The sequence below is a fragment of the Phalacrocorax carbo genome, chromosome 10 (genome assembly GCF_963921805.1).
Source record: "Phalacrocorax carbo chromosome 10, bPhaCar2.1, whole genome shotgun sequence".
NCBI lineage: Eukaryota > Metazoa > Chordata > Aves > Suliformes > Phalacrocoracidae > Phalacrocorax > Phalacrocorax carbo.
In genome coordinates this window covers 751,663-775,787 of record NC_087522.1, presented here as the reverse complement: position 1 = coordinate 775,787, position 24,125 = coordinate 751,663, and the positions used below count along the sequence as shown (strand labels likewise).

At 61.9% G+C, this 24,125-nt stretch overlaps 1 protein-coding gene across 1 annotated transcript; it reads right to left on the bottom strand.

Annotated features, from left to right (window-relative positions):
- Positions 1-8,317: 8,317 nt before the first annotated feature.
- HS3ST2 (heparan sulfate-glucosamine 3-sulfotransferase 2) lies at positions 8,318-23,003 on the bottom strand. Its single transcript, XM_064461276.1, has 2 exons — positions 22,300-23,003; positions 8,318-9,634 (listed from the first exon to the last, which is right to left on the bottom strand). The coding sequence occupies exons 1-2, from the start codon at positions 22,785-22,787 to the stop codon at positions 9,016-9,018; spliced, it is 1,107 nt and encodes a 368-aa protein (XP_064317346.1). The 5' UTR covers positions 22,788-23,003; the 3' UTR covers positions 8,318-9,015.
- Between the last annotated feature and the right edge of the window lie 1,122 nt (positions 23,004-24,125).

Here is a 24,125-nt window from a genome sequence, read left to right as displayed (position 1 = left end):
CACAGACCCTGGACACGTCTCCCAGGAGGGAATTTCCTCCCTTGTTAGCTGTGGGGATGTGTCAATAACAGCCGCAGGACAATAAGCTCTATCCCTTGCATCCTACTCTTTATCTATTTTATTTTAGTTGAGCCACGTGAAGTCAATTGAAGTTTGTCGGGTGAGTCAATACGGCAGGTGAGACCAGGACGATGCTGCCGAGCCGCAGCGTGGCTTTGCGGGGGTGCAGAGCCCAGCCGGGCCCCCAGGGCTGCCCCGTGGAGCCACGATTCACCCCATGCCCGGCACGAGGGCTGTGCCGTGCAGCACATCCCTCGCAGCAATGCCTGGCTGGGGAAGCAGCAGTTTCGCTCGGGTCCCAGATTCTTCTTTGCCTTTCTGAGCTCGGTGAGCTGTCCCGGGACCCTGCCCAGGGTTCCCCCTTGACCTGCTGCTCGGGGAGGTGAAGTGAGGGCTTCGTGTCCCGCTGCCGTGGTGCTGCTGCGGCGGCAGCTCCCTGAAGCTGAGTGACTCCACTGTCCTTGAGCCCTGCCCTGCCCTCGCTGCGGATGGCAGCAGGCCCCTTCCCACCTTCCCTTTCCTGCTTATTATGCCACATGAGCCACTTGAACTCATTACTGCGGCAGATTATAGGTCCCCAGGTAATAATGCGTATTCAGATAATTACTAACAGATCCTCTAATAGGAATGAACTCAGTTGAATCCATTCAATCACTGGGTAAATATTTATACCTAAGCCATCCTTATCGCCAGCCGCCGGAGCGTGCAGGAGCCGGGGCTGCTGTCCGCACGCTGCGCTCACTGCAGGAGCTGGCTGCGGCAAGCAGGGAGCTGCGCCGGCCCCGCGGGCGCCAACGTGAAGCAGCCTCGCGCCGTGGCTCAGCACCGGCCGGGGCGCAGCGCTCCGAGGTGCGAGCCAGCACCGGCTTTCCGCTCCCCGCTCGGAGCCGGCGGCCGCCCCAGGCCGGCAGCAGCAGTCCCGTGGCCAGCCTGCCCGCTGCCGCTCGCCGTGGCCGCAGCTGCCAGCCTCTGCCGGGCCAACTGGAGACCGACCCGTGGCCAGGAAGGGCTCTGCGGCGGCAGGCAGTGCTGCCTGCGTGCCCTGGTGAGATGTGCCCTTCCCCGGGGCACCTGGCACGCTCCCCCCACCGTTTCACACCACCCCGTGCCATGGGGGCCCTCGGGGCTGCTGCAGGAATCAGCGTTCTTGCAGGGATGTGAGGAGCATCATCCCCCAGTCAGTGCTAAGGTGCTTTTGACAGGCGCTTTCGCAGCCATCGCTGTGCCACCATCTGTTGGCAGCGGTTTCGCGTGGCAGCTGACATCCTCGTGGGCCCTGCGAACCACCGGCACGGCCGCCTGCATGCCGGCGAGCGTCAGGCTCCCCCGCCCCATGCCCTGAGCCCTGGCTCCAGAGAAGTCACCCTAATTGGACCAGCCGGCTAATTAGCTGTCAGGTAATGAATTATGCAGTGATGCCTGGACTTCAGTGCAGTATTGATACCATCAGCTCCTCTCATTTCTACATGCTCCTGTTCGCTGGAGCGCTGAGCAGAGCTTGTAGAAGTACTTGGAAAACTTTCAAAGCAAATTAAACGTGTTAATCAGTTGTGCACGGTGGCAAGTCACCGGGAGAGCAGGCGGGCAGGCTGGCACCAGCAGCTTGGCTGGCAGCCTCAGGGACAGCCGTCAGCTCCTCCTGTGCACAGCTTGCCACCCGCCTTGTGCTCGGGGCTGGCGGGGGGCCCGTGGGCAGCTGCCTGCCCTCCTCCGAGCGCCTGTGGGCAGGACAGCGGGGCCCGGAGGAAGGAAAGCATGTTCGGGGGTTGGAGGATGGAGGCTCCTTCGAGCTCGGTGGAGACGCCTTTGCTGGGAGAGGCTGGAGTTTTCCCGCTGGGGGAGGGGAGGACGGGCAGCGGGGCGCAGCTCCCGGAGCCCGTGCGTGGGACCCGTGCTGCAGAGGGATGCCTGTGGGCCCCAGGGTCACTGCGGGTGCGGAGCTGGCACCCCAGGCAGCCCGCGTGTTGTGTCTGCGCTGTCTCTGCGCTGCCCAGGCAGGCGGGTGCTGGCATCGCTGGGAGACGCCGTGGCTGTACCCGTCCTGGGCAGCGGTGGCAGAGCCTGGGGGTTCAGCTGGCAGCATGTTTCTGCCCCTTGCTGCAGCCTGATACAATAATAGGAGGAAACTTGACCTACTTGAATACATCAGCATCCCAGCTCTTCCTGAGCATTAATCATTTCCAGGGGGTTAGAGGTTTCTGTTAATGATCATATTTATTTGCTCCCCAGCTCCAAGTTGGGTGGAGGGAGAAGTTGTGTTAGGAATGTGTGTAGCTCTGTGCACAAGCACGGCCACAGGGGGGTTTGTAACAGCCAACACCAGCCGGGGGTCCGGCTCCTGAGCGTTGTGGCACAGGGACAGGGCTGGGGGGCCTGCTGGAGGGCTGCCCCCACCTATGGCTCCCAGGCCCTCTCTTGCATCCCCCACCCCAGCTGCCGCAGATAAACCTGGAGCCAGCAGTGCAACTGAATCATATTAATTAATAAGTTAATCAAATTTCCTCTGTGCTCACGGCACTATGATCCCACCTTGGTCTGAGAGATGAAACTTGTGCAACTTAAAACAGTCAGGCTTAATTTAACATGCCGGCCCAGCACCCAGCTCCGGCTCGCTGGCGGGGAGCGTGCCGCCAAGCCAGCTCCTCCTGGCTGGGGCCGCCGGGCAATTGCCTGCTGGTAATTCATAGCTGCAGTGCTCCCAGGGCGGCTCACGCCTGGGGCCGGGGTCTCCTCATCAGGAGACAGGGGAGGTAAGTACCTAACGGAGACACTAAGTCGGAGTTAATGTCTCTGACTGGGGGCCCCGGGGTGGTCCCACTGGGGAGGGGGTGTTCAGGGCCACTTTGGGGATAAGTGGCTGCTGCTGGGCAGGAGCGGTGCCACGGCTCCCGGGGATGTGCTGGCTGCTCCACTCTCCGTGGGGCCGGGCAGGGCACTGCCAGCCATGTAGATGGGCCCTGGGAAGGTCTCCCTTGACTCAGCGCATCTCAAGAGCTCTTCAGTGTGAACAGGATCAGGGACCACTTAAGTCGCATTCATTATGTTTAAGTATTTATGAGCTGATAAATATTAAACAGCTGCTCTCTGGAGTTCAAGTCTGAGCGAACCGATCAAAACACCGTGCACGCAATGGCTGTGGCCGTGCCGCTGGGGCCATGGGATGCACTGCACCACGGATGGCTTCGCATGGGTGCCTGCAGCCTCCTGCTGATCGGCGGCGGGTGTCTCCTGGCACCTCCCGGCATCCTGTGCCTGTGCTGCCAGCTTCGCTGCGGGGGCACAAATGCTGTGGGTCACCCCATGGCTGCTGCAGGCTTGCTTTGTGCGGGCACAGCCAGCATCTGTCCCTCCACGCTCCACTGTGATGCTGCAGCTGGGTTAGAAAAGCGCAGCTGAAGCTGGTGGCATTTACCTGGCAGCGGGACGAGGGTTTGTGCAGAGACCGTCCGTTCCCAGGCAATTCCGTGTCAAGGAGGTGAGCGCCCTGCCTGCCCCTGCACTGCTGGGGGAGACAGTCAGAAGCCCAGGGTCTCTGGCGGTACTGGAGCCCTCTGCCGCTCCTGGTTTTGGGGTTCCACTGCTGTCTGGGTGCTGAGACTGGTCTCTGCATCCCACAGCACCCCGTGGCTGCGGCTCCTCGGGGCCCTGCCCGTGCCTGCAGGAGGAGCAGCTTATGAGGGGTTTGCTCACCGTGGGCAAGCTGTGGTGTGCAAGCTGTGGTGTGCAAGCCACAGCTGCTTCCCGGGCATGCCAAGCACTCCTGCCAGAGGTGCGGGCTGGGGCTTTCCCCTGGGAGGGCGGGCTGTGGGGCTGGGATGGTCCCTCTGCACTGCATTCTGCCCGCGGCTCGTGGGGCGTTCACGCAGGTGATGGGCGGCTCAGGCCCCTTTGCCAGCACGGCGGCTGCAGGGCAGCACTGTGTCCCTGACTCCCAGCTCCAGTTCTGGCATCCTGTTACTGCAGCCCAGCCCTCCTCCGTGGGTGAACTGGGTTCAGCACGTTGAACCTGGCACACATGTTAATCAGGTCAGCAAAAGGTCCTCTTGTCCTCCTGTCTTTGGACTCTTCACGGCTTTGCAGTATGCTCTGGCGAGGCTCTCCGTCATCCTTTACAGAGAAATAGTTGCCTTAAGTCACATACCTTCCGGCCCAGTAAAAATTATACAGCGGTCGTTACAATTTACATGCTGGCTTATAAAATTTGCACTTAAGAAAGCATTTTCCTCCCGACTGTTACAGCTGTTTAATGGTGTGGGAGCCGCTCAGGGCAGCAGCTGGACAACGCAGGACACGCTTTGCACAAAGCCAGTTCCCTGTGGTTGCGCTGTGGGAGTCCCTCCTGCTCAGGGCCTTACCGAACATCTTGTGAGCGGATGCGAATGGTCACAGACTGCCTGATGGAGGGCCCCAACGCGCACCCCTTGACATCCCCGCTCCTCCGGGGATGCGGGCACAGCACTGGGACCCTCCTGCTCCCTGGAGGCGAGGGTGGCAATGCCGGCACGCCAAGCACTGCTGCTAACCGCTGCCCGGCTGGGGAGGCTGCGCCAGAGCCCCCCTCCCTGGGCGGCTGGACACACTCCTCTGCTTTAGGTGTTGCCAAACACACTATGGCTGGACCTTGAGCCAGCCCCATGCTTTCACGCAAAAGTTCTCCCCTCTTCCTGACCGCGGCCCTCTTGCCTTGGCTGGATCTCACAGTGCTGCAAAGCCAGAGCTCTGAGCAGATTTAGCCACTGGGAGTGGATTAGTCCAGCTAAGCTGGCCTGCTTGAAATCACACCATCGTGTCTGGTGGGACCAACCAACATTTCGGGGTCCTTGAGGGGAAGAGGGGGCCAGTGATACACCGTGGTGCTCACGGAGACCCTCCATGCTTGGGAAGCCGTGGCTGGAGCAGGACCCGTGCTCAGGAGATGTGGTGCTTTTTCTCAGTGTGGATGTGGGTGACTGTCCTGAGAGCAAGGGCAGCACCCCAGCCCTGCCCGCTGGCTCTGCCTGCCCCTCGGCTTGCAGGTCATAGACTCATAGAATCGTTAAGGTTGGAAAAGACCTCTAAGAACATCAAGCCCAACCATCAACCCAACACCACCAGGCCTCCTAAACCATAACCATAAGGTAGCCCAGGCTGCTCCCCAGGAGCCCCTGCCTGCACAGAGTCCGGGGCAGCAAGGCAGGGGTGGTGTGCGGCTTGCAGGAGCTGGCAAGAGGTGTTCTGGGGCCCCTGGGCCCCTGAGCTGGCTCTTGTGTTCAGAGCAGTGGCTCTGGCCCCCCACATTCCCTGGGCTGGGGGCATTCATGGCAGGGAGGCCCCACACTGGCCGAGCCGGGCAAGCTCCATCTGGCAGCCCCTCTGCTCGGTGTCGGCGTCACCGAACCACCCCCGCTCCGAGTCCTTACCAAACCCCCTGCCCTGCCTCTTTGGAATGCAGATCGTCTACTCCAAGGCTTTTTAAGCCTCGGTTTAAGAGCTCCTAATGTGATAAGCATTTTCAGTACAGCCCTTCCTGAGCCCTCATTTGCTTACCCTTTGGAAATCTAATACTTGATTTAAGCACATTTCTGCTCCCTCCATTTGTAAGGACAAATGTAAAGTAATTGTTTGATATTGCAGCGGTTTCCTCAGGCTCCAGCTCTAATTTCCCACTAATACAGTATTGTCAGGGGGATCAATCTAACCCAGCACCTTCTGCCTCCTTGGAGTGGATTGGAAATGACTTTTCTACTGCAAGGCTGAGATTTGTGAGCCTTGCTGTGAATGTTTTTCTTCTTTAAAGGAAAAAATCATACAAGAAAATATCCCATCTTCTTGCAGATGGCCATTAGTCCCCTGCTCTCCCTCTGCCTGCCCCCAGCTGGCTCTGGGTACCCTCTCTGCGGGGTCCCCCCGCAGCTCCTGTGGCTGCTGCTGGATGATAGCAGAAGAGATGCAGATAGGGCTCTATTAGATGCCCATTAGTTACCTCCAATTTTTTCCTGTTCAAGCCCGTTGGACAGTAATCACTTCTAGTAAGGCCTGTTAAGCTGGTCCGGGGTTGTGTCGCATCCCCGCATGCCCACCGGGCATTGCTCCGAAGCATCCCCCAGCCCTGTCCAGAGGACAGAGGGTGTCTGGGGCCGTGGCTCCCTGCACTCACCTGGCCCTTGGTCCTGCTGGCACAGGGCTCTGGACACACGGACAGATCGCCTGGGGTCTCCAGCAGCCCCGCGGCTGACCCCTCCCCAGGGAAGCCTGCAGTGCATATGGGGAGCACCGAGGGCGAGGTGGGGAGAGCAGCCTTGTCCTAGACTGAGCCCCCCCAGTCCTGCCCAGCCATGCCCCCCTTCTGGGCGCTCGTCACAGCCCCCGCGCCAGCGTGTCCCAGGGCGTGTGGACCCAAGTGGCTGCTTGGGTGGGCTCAGGCCGATCTCCCCGTTCTGCGTTTGCCTTGTGCAGCCCCAGCAGAAAGCACAGGTTTCAGAGAGAAACGTGTCCAAAAGCCTGCCTCTGTGACCCACCAGCTCTGGTGGTGCCTGTCCCCCACACCGCAGGGTCACACTGCACCCTCCTGGGTGACAGCCACCCTCGGGGAACCCCCCCCTCCCCCCCCCCTTCTTTTGCCGCTCTCCCAAGGCACTTTCCCCGTGGCCCTGGTGCTGCTGGAGGATGAGGTTCAGTGGGGCTGGCTGGGAATCGCCCTTGCTGTGCCCAGTTCCACGCTGGCAGCAGGCAGAGGGGGCCTGGGAAGGGGTTTTTGTCCCTCTCCTGTCATACCCTGGGCTGTTCTGCCACCGAGCACGTGGGGATCTAGCAGCTGCCAGCGCCCCGAGCGTCAGTGCTGCTGCAGCACCCATGCTGCGCCAGCAAATGTGGTGGGAGCCTCCCAGCCCGTCCAGCTGCAAAACAGCACCAACACCAGCTTGCGCAGGTGTGGGGGAGAGGCTGAAGGGTCGGGCTGAGATTTAGATGCTAATGGTAAATTGCAACCTTTGACAGAAATGCCTGAGATTTACTACGAAAATCAATAGATGATTCAAACAGTCCAGCACTCAGAAAGGCAAATAACACCGCTCCAACAAGAGCCTTTATTGATATTCATGAACAGTGGTGCTCATTACAGGGCCTGCTAACAGGTTTGTAAGATGGATTGCTGCAGGATGGGATGGAGCTACGTGTGTGCATCCACAGAGCGGGCACTCTCCTGGCAGGCTGGGACACTGCCTGGCCATGATCAGTAGCTCATCCCCGTGGCTGAGCCCCGCAGGAGCTATCTGGGCCCCCGGCTGCCCACGACATGCTGAGCCGGGAGCACGGTGACGCTGCGCCCGGCTCCGAGCGCCCAAGGATGCAGCCCATCAATCTCAGCTCCGGGCAGAATGCTGAGCTGGGAGAATTCCCCATCCCCGAACGTGCCGGCAGTCAGAGGGCGGCTGCGCCCGGGGTCAGCTCAGCACGGTGTGGGGAGAGGTGTGGTGCTCACAGGAGGGGCAGCGACGGGCCTTGGCGGGGTTCGGGGACCAGCGGCTGGGCTGGCGCTGAGGGTGCACCCGCAGGGAGCAGGGCTGGGGTGCAGCAGGGGGGTGGGGGGCCCTGCTCCAGCCCTGCTTGGAGAAGGTGTGGCAGCTCCCAGCTGGCACGGTCATGCTGTGGCTGGGCGAGACCGCGTCGGAGCTGCCCGGGGCACATGCACCTTGAGGCACATCCCCAACGCCCGGCCGTGGGTGCTGCGGCTGCTGCTCTGCTCTGTGCACCTGGGGCAGGGCAGGAGGGAGCTCCTGCAGAGCCTGCCCATGGTGCAGCACCTCCACCGCGCTGGCTGCAGCCGCTGGGGAGGTAAATCAAAGGACGACCGTGACTAATGCAACGGAGGTGTGCACAGGCCGGGGGGCCATCCAGCAAAGTGGGCAGCACTTGACATTTCAGTGTAATTGTGGGCTCCTATAGAACAGCCCATTAAGTTCAACCATAAATTACTGCTGCTTGCGTCTAACGCAGTGCCCACCCCGCCGGCGCCTGGCAGGAGGCGGCATTAACCCGGCCTCCTCCAGCGCTCCGGAGCGGTGCTGCCACCCCTGTGCAGGGCTGTGCCACAGGTGGCCCCCTCGCTGCGCTGGGCTGACCTGCTGCCCTGCGCCGAGCACCGTGCCCGCCGCCTCGCCTGACCCGCCGGTGCAGTGAGCGGGGCTCTGCACAGCCCCCGGCAGCACCGCACGGGCAGCGGTGCAGCACGGGGCTGCCCAGCCTTGCCCCAAGAAAAGCCCATGCATACGGACCAGTGGAAGCCACTTTTATTTACACAAAGGGATCACATGCTGAACAAGGAAACTAGTGCCACTAAAGTACCCGTAACAGCAGGTTTCTGTGCTTTATTCACAGGACAAAATATCAGTACACCATTTTTCATAGACTTCTTTTTCAAGCAGATACATCTCACAGTCCTTATGGTTCACACTGCGCTTAAGTGACGAAAGGCAAAGCGGAGCGGCCGGAGCTCTGCCCGCCCCAGCACCGCAGCAGGACACGGCCCCGCGGGGACAGTCCCACGGCTGCTGCTCACATTTAGGGGGTGCCCGGGAGTGCTGGTTTGCTTCGAGACACAGAGGAGGGATGTGCCTTGGAGCAGCCTGTAAATGGGCTGCAAGATGGGGCTATCACCATGGCCCCAGGGACCGCACAGTGGTAAAAGCAAATGGGACCCCACGGCGTGAGCTACGGCACCACTGACCCGCTGGGACGGGCAGTGCCTGCCGGGCACTCACCCCCCGGTGGCTGCAGCACGACTCTGTCTTCCCCCTTCTCGGCTTGCCCTGGAGCATCCCAGCCTCCCGAGGGCTGGGGGAGCCCCTTGCCTGCCTCTGCTCACGGATTCTGTGCTTCAGCGGGACGGGCTGGCCAGGGCGTCCTGGCTCCAGCCCCCCTGGGTCCCCCTCATGGAAGACTGCAGCCTCACGTCACTGCGGCTCGGCTCCCAGATGCTTATTCCCACCTGAAGTCCTGCCCAACTGTTTCATAGAATTTGATATTATAAGGTCTATAAAAGTCCCGAAGCTGCTCGATCACCTCGGGATCTATCTGCACGTGAGTCCTGCCTTTGGACTTGCCCAGGCAGCGAGGCAAGCCGCTGCTCTCTGACTTTTTCAGGCAAGGAAAACCTTTTGTCTTGTTGAAGTAGAAGTGCTTGTCTGTGATAACCCGTTTGATGCCCAGGAAGTCCTGGACTTTGCCCATCTCCCCAGCTGGGTCCGTGATCAGCTTCTCCCCGCTGACAAAGTGGATCTGGGAGAGAGGGAAGTACTGGAGCCAGCTCTCCAGGTGCACGGCGTACATCCCAATGCGGATGGCATTCCAGGACGTGTCCACCAGCCCCAGGCTGCGGTTGCGGAAGGAAAGCCCCTCGAAGGTGGGGATGTCCGGCTTCTTGGAGAGCGTCTGCGTGTAGTCCGAGATGGCCCGGGTGACCGGGTTCCTCACCACCACGATCAGCTTCGTGTCCCTGGACATGTTGAAGATTCGTCGTGGTGCCTCCTTGGTGACGAAGTAGCTGGGGGTCTTCTCCACTGTGATCTGGCTGTCGAGCGTTCGCGGCATCAGGCTCCTGCAAGCGAAGCAGAGGGTGATGGTGAGGAAGGAGCCGGGCAAGGCACGGCACTGGGAGGTAGTGTCCGCAGTGTGGGGCTGGCGTGGTGTCCCCTCCTGGCAGGGACAAGGCAGGCACAGCTCCCTCCTGCAGTGCTGCAGAGGGCCCCTGGCCATGACCGTCTCCCGGGTCCATCCCAGCCCCAGGGGACCCTCCATGCAGGCGATGGGGGCACCGGCAGCCCCGCTGGCACAGCAGCAAGTGGAGATGCTCAGCTCCCGGGGAGGGCAGAGCCAGGCAGGACGGAGGGCAAGGGTATGGCCAGACTGCTGCGGACCCCACGGTTAGTAAAATATCCATGTAAGGAAAGTGCCAGCGCTCAGTCTGCAGCCGGGAGGGGAGCAGGTCCTGCCGCCCGCCCCGGTCCTAGCCCAGACACGTTACCCAGCAGACAGCCTCTGCTAGTGTCTGTGCTCAGCCCTTGATGCCTGCTCCTACACCAGCTGCCATTTGCAAAAGAAATTACAGCGGCTCCTTCCGTCGTTACTGCAATTACCCAGCGTCTCTCCTCCCCAACTGCATTACAGGGCACCCCTGGGCCACCGGCACCGCCGCGAGCACCGTGCCGGGGGCAGAGGACGGCGCCATCCCAGGGGTGTGCTGGCCTCCAGCACCCATCCAGAGCACAGTCCCCTCGTCCTTCTGCCCTCGTCCTGGAGGCAGACAGGCAATCAGTGCTGCCTGCACGCAACCCTTACGCCCAGTGACGGCAAAGGCTGCTGACACAGGAGCGCGGTGGCTGTGTGATGCCACCACAAGAAGCTGTGGGGAGTGATGGCTGCATCCCTGGGTGCGGTGCTGCTCCTCTGGCGGGACCTGGGAGCAAGGGGCTGCCCAGGGACACGGGGCTTGTGCCCACGAGGGTATTGCCCACCCTGCCGGGGGCTTGGCCAGGCCCAGTGGCTCTGAGATGGGGTCCTGCATGCACCTGGCTGTTCCTAGCACAGAGAGCTGGGCTGCAAGGCCAGGGAGGGAGCACCAGGCTAGGGGAAATATGTAGTGTCCCTGCAGCCCAGATAGCATTAATTAAATAATTTGCTTTGACATGTGAACATCCAAATCAAATAAAAACTAATGGGACGGAAAGATTTATAAATTGTTCTTGTATTACTACAGTACACTATCAAATCCATCTCAGCCAGATTCACGGCGCCGTGGGTCCCCTGGATGGAGTGGGCAGGGAGCAGGCAGGGAGCACCGGCAGCCAGGACAAGGCCAGCGCCCCGCAGGTACCGACTGGCACCAGCACCCACAGCGGGAGCGTGCAGGAGCCCTCCCAGCAGCAGCGCTGCAGCGAGCTGAGCGCCTGCCCTGGGGCTGCTGCCCTCCCGCCCCAGCCCCTTGGCGAGAGGCGCCCGCTGGAAGGGCACCTTCTAGTGCAATTTGTTCATTGCTCGGAAGCATCTGCTACTTTTCCCACGTTGTGGTACAAGTTGGTGGCTCGTGTTCATAAATTGGGCTGGTTTGCAATCAGCTGTGCAGCAGACACAGGCTGAGAGGCAGGCACTGCCTGGGGAGAGCTTTATGGGGAACTGTGAAAAGTGTCTCCAGGAGTGGGGTTTTTTTTGTTGTTTTTTTTTTAAACAGAGCCTGTATATTTAAGGTGAGGCATCCACACGTGCCCAGCACAGAGCAGCACACTGGCTGCTGGGAGCCCACGGGCAGCCCGGCCACAGGGACTCCAGGGAGCAGGAGGGGTGTCCCTGGGTCTGTCACCTCCCGCTGCACCTTTCTGGGGGCACAGCGGGGCTCTTCCAAGAGGAAGGGGTGAGCACAGCCTGCTCACTCCCCGTCACAGGCCCAGGGAGGTGCTCTGGACCACAGCAAGCACGTCGCGGTGAGGGGGACCGGCAGCCCCGCGGCTCTGGCAGCAGCCGCGGTGCGAGCAGGCGCATCGTTACCTCCGCTCATGGGGCTCCTTGTGAGCCCCCCGCTCCCCCACAACGCACATCCCCGGGACCCGGGGAAGGAGGCTGGGGAGGAGCTGGTGACAACAGTCACTTTAATAGACCTGGATCTATGGATGTCTGGGTAACCCAGCGACGCCTCGGGACAGAAGCAGTCAGGGAAAGCAAACATCAGCAACCCTGTCTGCAGCAATTCAGCGGGAGAGAGCGAGGCACTGATTTATTCATGGGATAAACCCTGCACAACCGCCACGGCCATGCTGCCTCGCTGTCGTGCTGCAGCGTGGGTGTTTCCGAGAGCTGCATCAGCCCAGTGACTGAAACCAGAAGTCATTGCAGGGTCCCTAAAGCACGGTCCACAGCCACCGGCTTTGGGGCTTGCTCTGTAGAAAGAAACCCGATGAAAGACATAATTGGGAGGAGACACAACAGCAGCCCACAACATCCTGCATGACAAGGGGGCTGTGATGGAAGAGCCGGAGCATCGCAGGGGGCGGCAGCATGCGCCGGTGGCAGCGGGTCCCTGGTGGACCGCGACACTCCCCGTGAAGGTGACGGGGGGACAAGAAGAGACCGTGACCCAGGGGGAATGGATGAGCAGCTGGAAGAGACCTGTGCTGAGATACTACAGAGATCTGTGCCAGGCTGCCGGGGAGCTACAGGAGATGATGGCCGAGGCTGTCCTCGTTGCCCCAGGCGCTGGCACAGGGACATGGTCCCCATGCCGCATGTGGCCCTGGAGCTGCTGCCCCCAGGCGAGGGGACGGGGGCTGCGTGAGGGGACGGGGGCTGCCTCTCCTGGGGCAGCACGGCAGCCAGCCTGTGCATCCTCATGTGCTCTAGACCAGTTTCTTCATTTAAAAGAGAACAAACTAATTCATTAGCATAAATTAACAGGGCTGTTTTACAGAGGTACCTGAGCACTGACGTGGCTTAATTGGCCTTTCCCACTGCTCCGCTTCAAACCCCATAAATCCCGATTACGGTTCCCATTGTTTAATGACTGTCAGGAAATGCTAATTTAGCGGCAGGCACCACGGCTTTATCTCCGTATCACAAACAAGTTTCATCATAAATCAGCGCGGGACAGCTTTATAAGTGATTCACTATTACAATATATTGGTGGAGAATCATAAAACTGCTGTTTCATTAATGGCTCATCTTCAGGCTTGTTAGACCTTCATTACGTGAGCTATTAGGTCCATGTATTCAAAAAATGAAATTACAGGTTCTAATCCATTATGAAAAACACAAAATCTCTGCATAGTAAATTACTGAAATGAGACAGGAGTTGTTGTTTTGTTTTTTTTTTTAATGGACTCCCAGCGTTTGTTGCTCCTGAACAACAGAGACTGCTGAGACAACAAAACACAACCCAAATAGATAAATAAATCACCAGTGAAACCATGCAAGGGAGAGAAATGTCACCCAGGCATTCATCTTTACGTTACCGGCGGGATCCCCAGGGCTGCAAGAGCAGGGAAATGCATCGCAAACCTAATTACAGTTGTCTTTAAAATGATATTTTTGGACTTCTGCATTCACAGAGTTATTTGCATACAAATAGCATGTCACATAGTTTTAAGCCCAAGACTGGTGTGTTTAGGTGAAGGCTCTCGGTAGCCGGCTTGCGGTGCCGCGCAGCCAGGGCTCAGGCAGGAGCCGCTCCAGCTGCTTCGGGGACCCGTCCTGGGCGCCTGCGACTTTGCTAGAGATCCCCAGCCGGGCTCGGCAGCGGCTCCTGGCACACGCCGCGCGAGCTGCCGCCAGCACGGTGCCGGTGATGCACTGGTGACACGGACGGGGAGGGGTGGCTGGAGCACTCGTGGGGTGCAGACGCCCAACCTGCCGTTCCTGGGAGAGCTGCTGGGTGCTGAGGGACGGGCAGTGGCCGCCTCCTCCTGCACCAGGGATGAGGACGGTGCCGCTGGGATGGGGATGGCGTGGCTGCCCTTACGACCCCACTAGATAATGGGTCCCCCTTCTGCGGCGGTAGGCGCAGAGGGAGTGGCTTTGGTGGTCCAGGAGGGCAGCGTGAGGCTGCCTCCCTCGGCCCCCAGCCCTCCTCTCCAAGGCCCCTCCAGTTTTCCCGCAGCGTGACAGCGCTGGTGTCACACCTCTCCCCATCAGCCCGGTCAGGCTGGAGAAAGACCGAGGCTTTCTCCACCCGGCAGCGGTGCACAAGCCATCCGCACTGTATCCCGGTGATGGGAATCTGTGATGCGGCAGAAACGGAGAAGGGCAAAACCACTGATGCTGAGCAAGTACCAGGGCAGCTCCGCACAGAGATCATTAGGGACGTAGTGGAGCAAACTCCACTTTTGCCTTGCAGTGATGCCGTGGGCTGGATTGCAGAGCAGCCTGTCCTGCCCCTGCACCCACCTCCCACCGACCACCTGGGAGAGAAAAACCACAAGGGAGGGTCACGAACACGTCCAGCGCCGGCCGCTGCTCTCTGCAGAGGATGCTGTGCTTTGCCCCAGCCCGGGATCCCTGCCCAGGTGAGAGCTGCTCCGCTGCCCACACCCACCCGCAGCTGCAACACCAGAGACACGGCCTCGGCCCGCGGAGCATCGCTGCTGGGATGCGCAGGATGGGTCCCCTCCAAAGAGGGACAAGCCTTGGCGGGGAGTGTCGGAAGATCTTGCCAGCAGTCATGGTGGGACACAGCTCACCCCTCATCCCCCGCAGACGCTGTTCAGCAGCCACAGGCTTTTCACTTCATTTGCTTTTCATTGCTCTTGCCAAGAAGGCCGATGCTTTGACCAACAGAGGCATTGAATTATCAGGGGCGTCGCAGCTCTCCCCGGGACGGTCCGTCAGTCAGGGGCTGCAGGCACGTGTGCTCGACGGTGCCCCGACAAATACTCCTCTGGGGCCGGGGGCTCCCACGCAGCAGGACCTGCTGGGTGTACCGGGGGAGTGGGGGACACCCCCGGCACCAGCCAAATCCCCTGCTCAGTGCATTAGTCTGGCTGGAGAGACAGCGTTAATTCCTCTTGAATTGGAGATTATTTGCATTATAGTCACTTGATTCTTAAAGCCCTTTAGTGCCATTTGATATGGGCATTAACGCTCCCTTCCAACCTGCAGATTTGGAGGCTGCGTTTGCTCGTGTTACTGGAGAGGGGACACGCATCAGGTACATCCAGCCACTGGCACGGTCCCAGGAGAGCGGCTGTCCCCTGACATGGCTGAGCCAGTGTCACTACACCCCACGGTGCCTGGGAGCTGGCACGTCCCTGGGCAGCCCCCACGGCCCCACAGCTGTGGGGCGGCAGCAGCAGGGAGCCCAGCCCCAGCTGCAGCGGTGCCAGTGCAAAGGCAGCACGTCGCTCTGAAGGAGTTAACTTTTCAGCAGCACCTTTCCTAGACCTGAATTATTAATTTTCTTATAATCTGCCTTTGGGCATCCCGCGGCCCCTACAACACTCCCACATTAAAGAAACATGTGCTCCCTTGATGGCTGCGCTGCTTTGATGTTGAACATGCGTGAAACACTCTCGAAGGGAGGAATTTGTACAAAAAAATCATCAGACGATTGAGATATTGCAGATAAGCGTGCGTGGCGACAGCGACCATCCGATAATCCCGTTACAGCACTGGCCCCTCCATCCAGCTTGCAGAGCGTGGAGGAGAGCGGGGCAGCTCCCGGTAAATACGTGCCTGCTGCAGCTCGCCGCGTGCGAGGATGTGGCAGGCGCATCCTGGGATCTCCTTGGAGGCTAGAGACTGGCGTGTGTGCAATCCTGGACTCCATCCACTCAGCGGCATAAAAACAAACAGTTTAATTTGGCAAAAAAAAAAACCCCAAGTGCTGGCTCTTGTGACGAGGGCTGTGCGCTTTCCCTCTTCCAGCTGACGTCGCAGGCTCAGCGGCTGCATCTGTGGATGCTGCCCACGCACAGGCAGGGAGAGGGGAGCCCACCAGTCTGGGAGCCAAAACCCCCCCAGCATAAGGGAGCACCCAGTCGCCGCCCTCCCGGCAGGGCCGGAGCAGCTGGGGCTGTCGGGGTGGTGGAGCAGCAGCGAGGGTCACTGCTCCCCGTGGCACCAGGGAGCTGGGAGAAGGGTGGGCTGTGAGCGTGCCTCCAGCTGCAGCTTGACATGCCGGAGATGGGCGCAGAACTCTTCCAAGAGCGCAGACTGGCATCAGGATGGTTCTGTGGGACTGCTCCACCTTGACCCGACGGCAGGTCCCCTCCCCATGCCACAGCCTGCCCCTCGCCCCCTCTGTGCGGGAGGGCTGCCTGCCGCACCGCCCCGGCAGGAGCAGGCGCGGGCACAGGCAGAATCCCACCGGCAACGACGGAGCGAGCCCAGCTGCTGCACGGCAGTCAGCGCCTCAGCAGGAGCCCGGCCCAAGCTCCCTGCCCGCTGCCGAGGGGGCTCTGCCATGCCGTGCCACGCTGTGCCACTCTGCGGGGGCACCCAGCTGCCAGCCACCACCGGCTCTCGGCTGGTGGCCCAGCACTGCCAGGCTCAGCACGACTGCGGATGGCGTCACTAGATGAAAGCTCAAGCAAAGCTACATGGAGGTTTAAGCAAAACTGGGTCAAGCACGCGAGAAACTGAGGTGTGAGGAAGATAAAAAACTCTCCCTGGCTGAGTGACATTGCAGCGGACGTCTAGGGCACAGGGACGCCCCAGCTGAGAGCTGCACAGCTGGTCCTTTGCAGTGCACGACCCCTGCGAGGAGGTCACGGGGCTAACGGGAATCCCCTGGCCCGGGTCCCCCCGGCGCCGCTGCTGCATCCCCTCCCCTGACCCGCTAAGGCTGGCAGCACTACCGTACCGGGGCTGGGGAGAGGGCTGGCCGCGGGAGCAGGGCTCCTGCCAGCGCTGCGCAGCATGGACTCGCTGTGTCCTCCCAGCCCGCACAGTCCAAGAGATGCACCACGTCCGTGCCAGGGAAACGGCACCCTGAGGGACCATGGCCCAGGCATCCCCGCTGCCACCGCCCCACGCTACGGCAGCCTCGGATTTAATGATGGATCTCCGCCTTTAATAAATGTTTATGTTCAAAGAATTTACACCAGTGCTCACAGACAGCTAATGAGGGTCATTTCAATGCATAAAAGCAGTGTGAACACAGTAATTAACTTTGTTGCTGATTCATTTTTAATCACTTAAATGCTCCAGAGATTTGCGGTGTCCTTTAAGTCAACAAAATCTTTTCCAGAGGGCACGCTGCCAATGTACGTGAGCCGACACGTAACTCCCCTCTTCCTAAATAACTGTCCAGCACCCACTGAAGGTCCTACAAAGCCAAGCCCAGCACCGATAGGAGTGCACTGGGAAGCGGCAGAAGGCGAGGGCTTCCCAGCGCGGTGCTCCCAGAGCCCAGCTCACCAGCCGCCGGGCCGGTGCAGGCAGCCCCCCAGCAAGCGCACGCACCCCAGCCCAGCGGGCGCCCAGCCGTTAGGTGAGGCCCCGTGGCTCAGGGAGAAACGCTGGGGTCTCCCCCTCTCCCATTTCCAAGGCAACTCCTTCCATTAGTGAAACTTTAAAAATTAATATTAATTTTTAAAAATCACCCAATATTCCCCAGCTGCTGCAGTGATTCCCCAGCTAAAGGCTAGTGTCAGAGATACGTTGCCCACTTGGTGATCAGTGCAAATGGACAGGACAACGTGCCTGCACCAAGGTCAAACCACACCGACCCAGCGGCGGGTCCTGGCGTCACACGCCAGCACAGAGAAAGAGCAACTCCAGCCCCGTCCTGCGCGCCTGCTGCCGGGGACGCACCTGGGACGCGGTCACCATGCGGAGGATCCAGGCGCTGCCGCCGCGTGCCCGGGGGGCTGCTGTGCCGCCAGAGGGTCTCGGGCACCGCCTGCCCCGGTCCCTGCTCCCCGCCCCGTGCAGCGGGTAGCGCACACGCCCCAGCCGTCCCCGGAGCACACACCGCACGCAGAGACCGCAGGCAGCGCCTGGCCCCGCCACGGACGCCCCGAGTCACCAGGGACCGGCGCCCTTTGCTCATCAGCTTCATGACGCATCCGTGCCCACGACCACGCTGCGTTACGAGCTGGATTTTTGCTGCCGAAGCTAAGGTTACAACAAATTGCAGTGTTTACAAACAAGGTCACGGAAGACAGAGCAATAACGCGCATCATTAATATTGAAGGCTTGGCACCCCGCGTGGATCTACCTCCCTGCGTTTCTCCCCAGCGCCTGAGCAGGGGAAGCCCTCCCGGGGCCTGAGTGAGGGTCTCCGCGGCACCGGGGCCCACCTGGAGGAGGGCAGGGCAGGGCAGGGCAGGAGGGCTGCCTGCAGGCAGAGGTAGGCAAGGCAGCGACCAGGGAACATGCTGCCTGCAGGGCAGCTCCTCACACAAACATCTTTGCCGGAGGTTTCATACCCATTCCTCAGAGCCAGGGCACCCTCTGAAGTCAAGGAAATTTCAAAGCATCCTTGAAGCTTGCTGCCTTCCTCTCTTCTTACTAATTAACTTTAGCAAAATGCACTGTCAGTCAAGCCCACAAAACAGTCCACGTCGCTGGGCAAAGCCTAATGGGCTCCCATTTGTGTGTGAGCCAACCTGGCCATTAGCAGTGAGCAATTAGCAAGGCGGAGTGCTGGAGCCGGGTTTGCCCGCTCCCTCCTTCCCCTCCCGCAGGCACAGGGACGTGGGGGCGGCGCAGCGATGCCCCCCGTCTGGCGGGGTCTGCGCCCCCGGGACAGCCGCAGTGCCCGCTGCTCAGAGGCCAGCAGTGCTCCTCATGCTGCTGCAGCCCCAGGAGCACCCCGAAACCAACCGCAGCATGGGGGGCATGGGGCAGAGCCCCAGCAGCGTGGGTGCTCCCAGGGACCTGTCGCGCTGGCGTGTGGGGAAGCCCGGGCTTGGTCCAAGTGCCATCCTGGGACAGGACTCAGGCAGGTGGATCCACCAGACGGGGCTCACCCCCACGCCAGTGCCTGCCTCCTGCTCAGCTCCTGCCAACAGAGGCACAGCGGAGCCTGCCGGGGCAGGCGCCGGGCTCAGCCTGCAGCTGGACCTGCTAGGAAAAGCCTCCCTCCGTGAAAACATTGCTGGAGCATCTGACAGGGTTACCAGGGAATCCTAGGGAGGAAAAGTGTACCCCGAGATGCTGTAATTATAGAGTCACCACTCAAAGTTAACTGCAAATTAAATGGCACCATCCTCCCTGTGTTCTGGAAAATATTGAAGGTTATTGGCACACGCTACCTGCAGCAGGAAAAGCTCTATATTGAACATTTAGTCCAGGATTGGTAATGAATCGATATTCCCCAGTAGCTGGCTGTTTGGTTTCAGTTGTCTTAAAACAGATCTTGCTATAAATACCTTTCCTGTAGTGTAACTGTAATGAGGTGGATTAGAGAGGCTGATGGGAATTGGAAACGGCATGGGTGTTTTGGGTCTGAAGCGGGCGAGCAGGCAGCTCCGGGGTGGAGGTCTGGGGCGGGGGAAAGCAGAGGGGTCTGGCTCTGCCCAGCATGCCATCTCCCAGAGCAGCGGGAGCCAAGGCTGCCTGGGGCGATGGCAGGAGCTGAGACAGGAGGCACCATGAAAACAGCAGCTGTGAGCAAGCACGACATTTGGAGCTGGCAAGGACAGGCAGATCAGGAGGAGATGTCCCCTCCTGCTGGTTCTGCCACCTCCACATCAGACCAACGCTGGGGCAGAGGAAAATGTGGAAAACAGGAACTGATGTTTTCAGAGCATCAGAGGGGCTCAGCTCTCACACTGCTCTCAACTGCATTGAAGACCTACTTGGTCCCTCTGCTCAGCTCCCCACTGGGGCTCAAAATGGGAAGGATGGAGCCGGACGGGGTGCTCGGCTGTCACAGCACCCAGGGGGTCCTGCAAGCGAAGCCTCTGCTCATGATGGGGGACGCCTTTGCCTTTCCACAGCATCTGTGTTCCAGGCTACCTGCAGAGACCCCGCTGCACCACGGTGCTCCCCAAGCATGGGAGCATCACCTCGCCCTGCCAGGAGCAGCCTCCCTGGCCCGGGGTCCCGGCGGGGCAGCCTTCAAAGCCAGCTGTTCACGGTGTCAGCTCTGCCCTTCCCCGGGACACCAGCCATCAGCAGGACCCTGCTCTCCTGCTCCCTTGCGTCTTGGCAGAGTGACAGGAGCTCGTCGTGCTGTGGGTTAGACCTGCTCCACATTTAATTGCTCCACTTGCAAGGAGGAAAATCAATTCCACATTTTATACATTAGCAGCCTCTGTGCTTAAGTTTTGGCACATTTGTGAGGTTAAAAAAAAGAAGTAATGAAACCAGGGAAGTGTCATTTAATTGTTTAAGCTGAACTAATTTGGAGGCTCCGCTGCTCCAGCGCGATCTCTCCATCGATCCAGACACAAAGCCAGGCCCCAGGCAGCACACTGCTCGTCCGGCCGCGCTCCCACTGCTGCCCCCGCCGCGCTCAGCAGCTGCCCATCGCCACCGCCACGCACTGTCACAGGCTGCGTCCCTCTGGTCACAGATGAGTCCCTTCACACAGAGGATCCCAGGCTGAACCACGGCTCGGGGCGGGGGGTGGGCTGCTCGGCGCTCACAGCCCCTCGGTGCCGAAGTGTGCACGGAAGGGGGGCACAGCTCCCGCCTCCTGGGCCAGCACCACGCTGGGTGCCCGCAGGTGCCCTTATGTGCCCCAGGCGGGCTCTGTCCTGGGGTGCAGCCCCTTCCCTTCGTTCAGATGGGCTCTGAGGCCCCGGCCCTCCTGCAAGGAGCCACGACCACTTCTGCAGGAGCAGTGCCACGAAGTTTGGTCCTGCGCTGCCTGCGAGGCTCCCAGCCCCAGACTCCCCGCCCCGACCATGCACATGGGAAGCACAAGAGCCTGGAGAACTCATAGGGCTAAGGACTGCATGGGGGGACCCCAGCTCAGGATGGGGGGGGCTGCTTCCCGGCCAGGCGCTAGGCACACGCGGCTCCCCTCTGAGCAAGGGGCTCAGCCAGGACCCATGTCCTGCTCCATCGCTTGTCCTGCAACCCTGGATGCCCTTTAGAGAAACCGCTGCTGCTCCTGTCCTTACAGGCCTGTATTGCAGGGCTGCTCCCAGCTGTTTGCTTTTACGTCATGCAGGATGGGTGAGGGTGTCTGCTGTCCGGGGCAGGGTGGGGGAATGACACAGACCTGCTGGGAGGCAAGAGCAGGCAAAGGACACTGCTGCAGCTGCTCTCCAAAGGGCAGGAGGAACTGGGCATGCTGCAGGACAGCCTTAGGAGAGGGAAACAGCTCCAGTGAGCTCCACCCGTGCCTGTCCTGGCTCTCCTGTCAGCTGCCACCGGTACCACTGCAAAAGGAGCTGAACATTCCCAGATGCAGGGTCTGCTGTGACCCAGGTACAACACAGGGCAGCAGACCCGCCTGTGTCTGCAGACAGCCCTCCCTGTGCAGCGCCTGATCTACCTCCCTGGGCATGAACACCAACTAGGGCTGGAGCAGCAGCCCAGTGCCCACCAGGCAGGTGCTGCGCAGAGCAGCTCTGACCGGCTCACAGAAACCAGCATCTTCATGCCACAGGCACAACTCAAACCTGCGCAGCAAGGAGACAAACCAGGATGCCAGCAAAGCTGGGAGCAAGCACCGCATCATGGTGCCTTCTGACCTGTTCGGCAGCTGATGAGCGCTGCCCTGCTCTGGAACGGGGGACATCTCCGCTGGGAAACCGCTGCTGAGATGGAGCAACAAGCGAGCTCGTGCGTGGCCCTGCAGGCTGCCTCCGACCACGACGCTCCAACAACACTGACCGTGCCAGGCGTCCTTTCCCTTGTTGCAAGCTCACATGCACCCTGGGCCAGACCAAGCCCTCCTCTGCCTTCTGAGGCTGATGCCCAGCAAAAGCACCGCAGCCCTGCCCAAGAGCAGCCCAGAGCTCCTGCAGCGCTCCACGACGGCACAGCAAACCACCGGTACACTGGGCTGGACACCACGGGGAGCAGGGGGTGAACCACCTGCAGCGCCGAGCACGGGGCCACGGGCAGGGGATGAGCCCACGGGCGCTGTGACCTCCGCACACACAGTACTCACTGCCGCTCCGTGAGCTCCTCGCAAAAGCCTTTACTGAAATTAAAATCCCACCATCTCCTGCTGGAGATGCACTCGCTGTTCTCTGCAAATTATAAGATCTCAGACCCACACTTATCCGAGTTCAGAGGGACGGATGGTGGAGGACAGGGACTGCCCCTCTCACAGTGCCAGAGATAAAACCCGATGGCAGGAGGATGCTGAGGGGCACAGACAGGGCTGCGGCGAGGGTGGCCGACCCGTGAGTTAGCCGTTCACTCGTGTTTCAGAGGCCCCTTCACGCAGGCAAGAGTCTCCTCAGACGGGATGGGAAACCTGTCACCGTCCCGGCTCCAGAGCCCATTCCGGGCAGGGCCCGGGCTCGCCGGGGGCGGCCGCCGCGCCGCCGGGCGCTCCAGCAGCCGCGTTCCCACGGCGGGAGGGGACGAGCCGCGCGGGGCCGGGGCACGGCTGCGCTGCGGGAGACACGCCGTCCGCGACCGGGCCCGCAGCAGGACGAGGAAGAGGAGGAGGAGGGAGGACTCCCCGAGCGCGGCCGGGCGGCAGGCTCCGCCGGCAGCACAACGCCGCCCGCTCCCGCCCCGCCGATGCGCCCGGGGAGGCGGCAGCGCCCGCCGCCGGAGGGGAGGGGATGGGGGGGGGGGGAGGGCCGGGGGGACCGGGCGGGGGACCGGGCGGGGCGGGGGCCGGTCCCGCAGCGCCGCCCTCACCTGTACCACTCCAGCCCGCGGTCGTAGTTCCTGTCGAAGAAGTGGGGCTCGGTGCCCAGGGCGCGCACGTCGGGGTGCACCCGGATGAACTCCAGCACGGCGCGGGTGCCGCCCTTCTTGACGCCCACCACGATGGCCTGCGGCAGGCGCTTGGCGCCCGGGCGGGCCGGCCCCGGGGGGCTGCGGGCCGGCGGCGCGGGGGGCTCCCGCGGGCGGCGGGCGGGCGCGGCGCTGCCCGGGGGCTCGGCGGGGGGCGGCCGCCCGCACGGCCGCGACTTCTGCAGAAGTTTCTTGGCGGCGGCGGCGCTGCGGGCGGGCGCGCAGCGGGCGCGGGGCGCGGCGGGGCCGCCGCAGCAGCAGAGGAGGCTGTAGCAGAGGTAGGAGCAGGAGAGAGACAGCGTGAAGAGGACGAGGACCCTCCGCGCCAGCCGCCGGGACGGAGCCGGAGCCGCAGCCGGGGCCCGCCCGCTCGGCGCCCTATGCGCCATGGCTCCATGGGGCCGCGCCGCCGGGCATGGCCCGGCCCGGCCCGGCGCGCCGCTGCCCCCGGGGCTCCGCGGCGGCGGCGCCCCGCACCCTGCGCGGCCGCTCCGGCATGTCCCGCGGCTACGCGGCGGCGCGGCCGGGCCGCCCCGGGGGGCTGCGCCCACCGCCCCGGCCCCTGCGCGCTCGCGGCCCCGCCGCCGCGGCTCCCATCCCCGGCGGCGCGGCTCGGCTCGGCGCGGCGCGGACGGCGGCGGCGGCTCCAACTCCGGCCTCCGCGGGAAGTGCCGGGGCAGAGGCGGCGGCGCTGCTATTTAAGGGGCCGCCTGACGTCAGCTCCTCCCGGAGCCCCCGCGATCGCTCGGCGGCCGCAGCCTCCCCCGGGCCGGGCCGGCGGCACCCGCCGCGCAGAGCCCTCCGCCCGGGAGGGGACGGGGCCGAGCCCGGCCCCGCTGAGCCCGGCCCCGCTGAGCCCGGCCCCGCCGGCGCGGCCCCGGGGCGGGCATCCCGCCCCGCCGGTCTCCCGGGCCCTGCCGCGCCCCTGGGGGTGGAGGCCAGGTATGGGGACACCCTGCCCGGCCCCGCGGGCACCTCTGAACCCGCAGCAAGCCCTCAGCCGCCCAGAGCAGCGGTGCGGGGCCGGGAGCACCTGCGTCCGCCCCCGCAACCCCCAGGCCGGGAACGCGAAGCGGCACCGAGCCGGGCGCCGGCCGGCCGGGGCTCGGAGCGGCGCACGGGCACGGCTGGCAGCGGGCCGGGCAGCTGCTGCCAGCGAGGCAGCGTGCCCGGCCGGTCCCCGGGGATCCTCCTCGCCGGGTGCCGGAGCCGCCCTGCCCTGCAGCCGGCTTTCTCCGAGGGGGGGAACGGGGGGGGGGCACGGAGGGGCCGCCCCGCACGGCAGCAGCGAGTTCTGGCCTCAGCAAGGGCAGGAAGAGCAGCCATTGCCGCTGCGGTGCCGCCGAGCAAGAAGGAAACGCTCGAAAAGGATGCAAGAATTAAATGTCTCTGCCGGGCTGGGGATGTGCAGCTTCGCCTGGGTGGTTTGGGATGCCCTACGAGCACGCTGACCCGGGAAAACCACAAGGCTGGTGCAGGGTATGGGTGCAGGTTGTTGCTCCATCCCTACCCCTCTGGCTCCCTCTGCTTGACACGGCTCCCTTCCCTCTCACACTGTGGCATCCCAGGCTCTGGCTTGGATGCTCGTGCTAAAGCCAAGGAGGTGTGTGCAGCACCACTTGCTTAAACATTAGCAGTCACGGTCGCTGCTTTCTCAGCACAGAAAGCTTCTTCAGCTGCAGAAAAATACTTGTCTTGTTACTTGGGAAGAAGGATGATAATAGAGA

Bases quoted from the DNA above. Each gene is read 5' to 3' on its own strand.
- HS3ST2 (XM_064461276.1), bottom strand. From the start codon at position 22,787: ATGGCGCATAGGGCGCCGAGCGGGCGGGCCCCGGCTGCGGCTCCGGCT. The intron at 9,635-22,299 runs GTGAGGGCGGCG...CTTCGCTTGCAG, and splicing joins CGCGGGCTGGAGTGGTACAG to GAGCCTGATGCCGCGAACGC.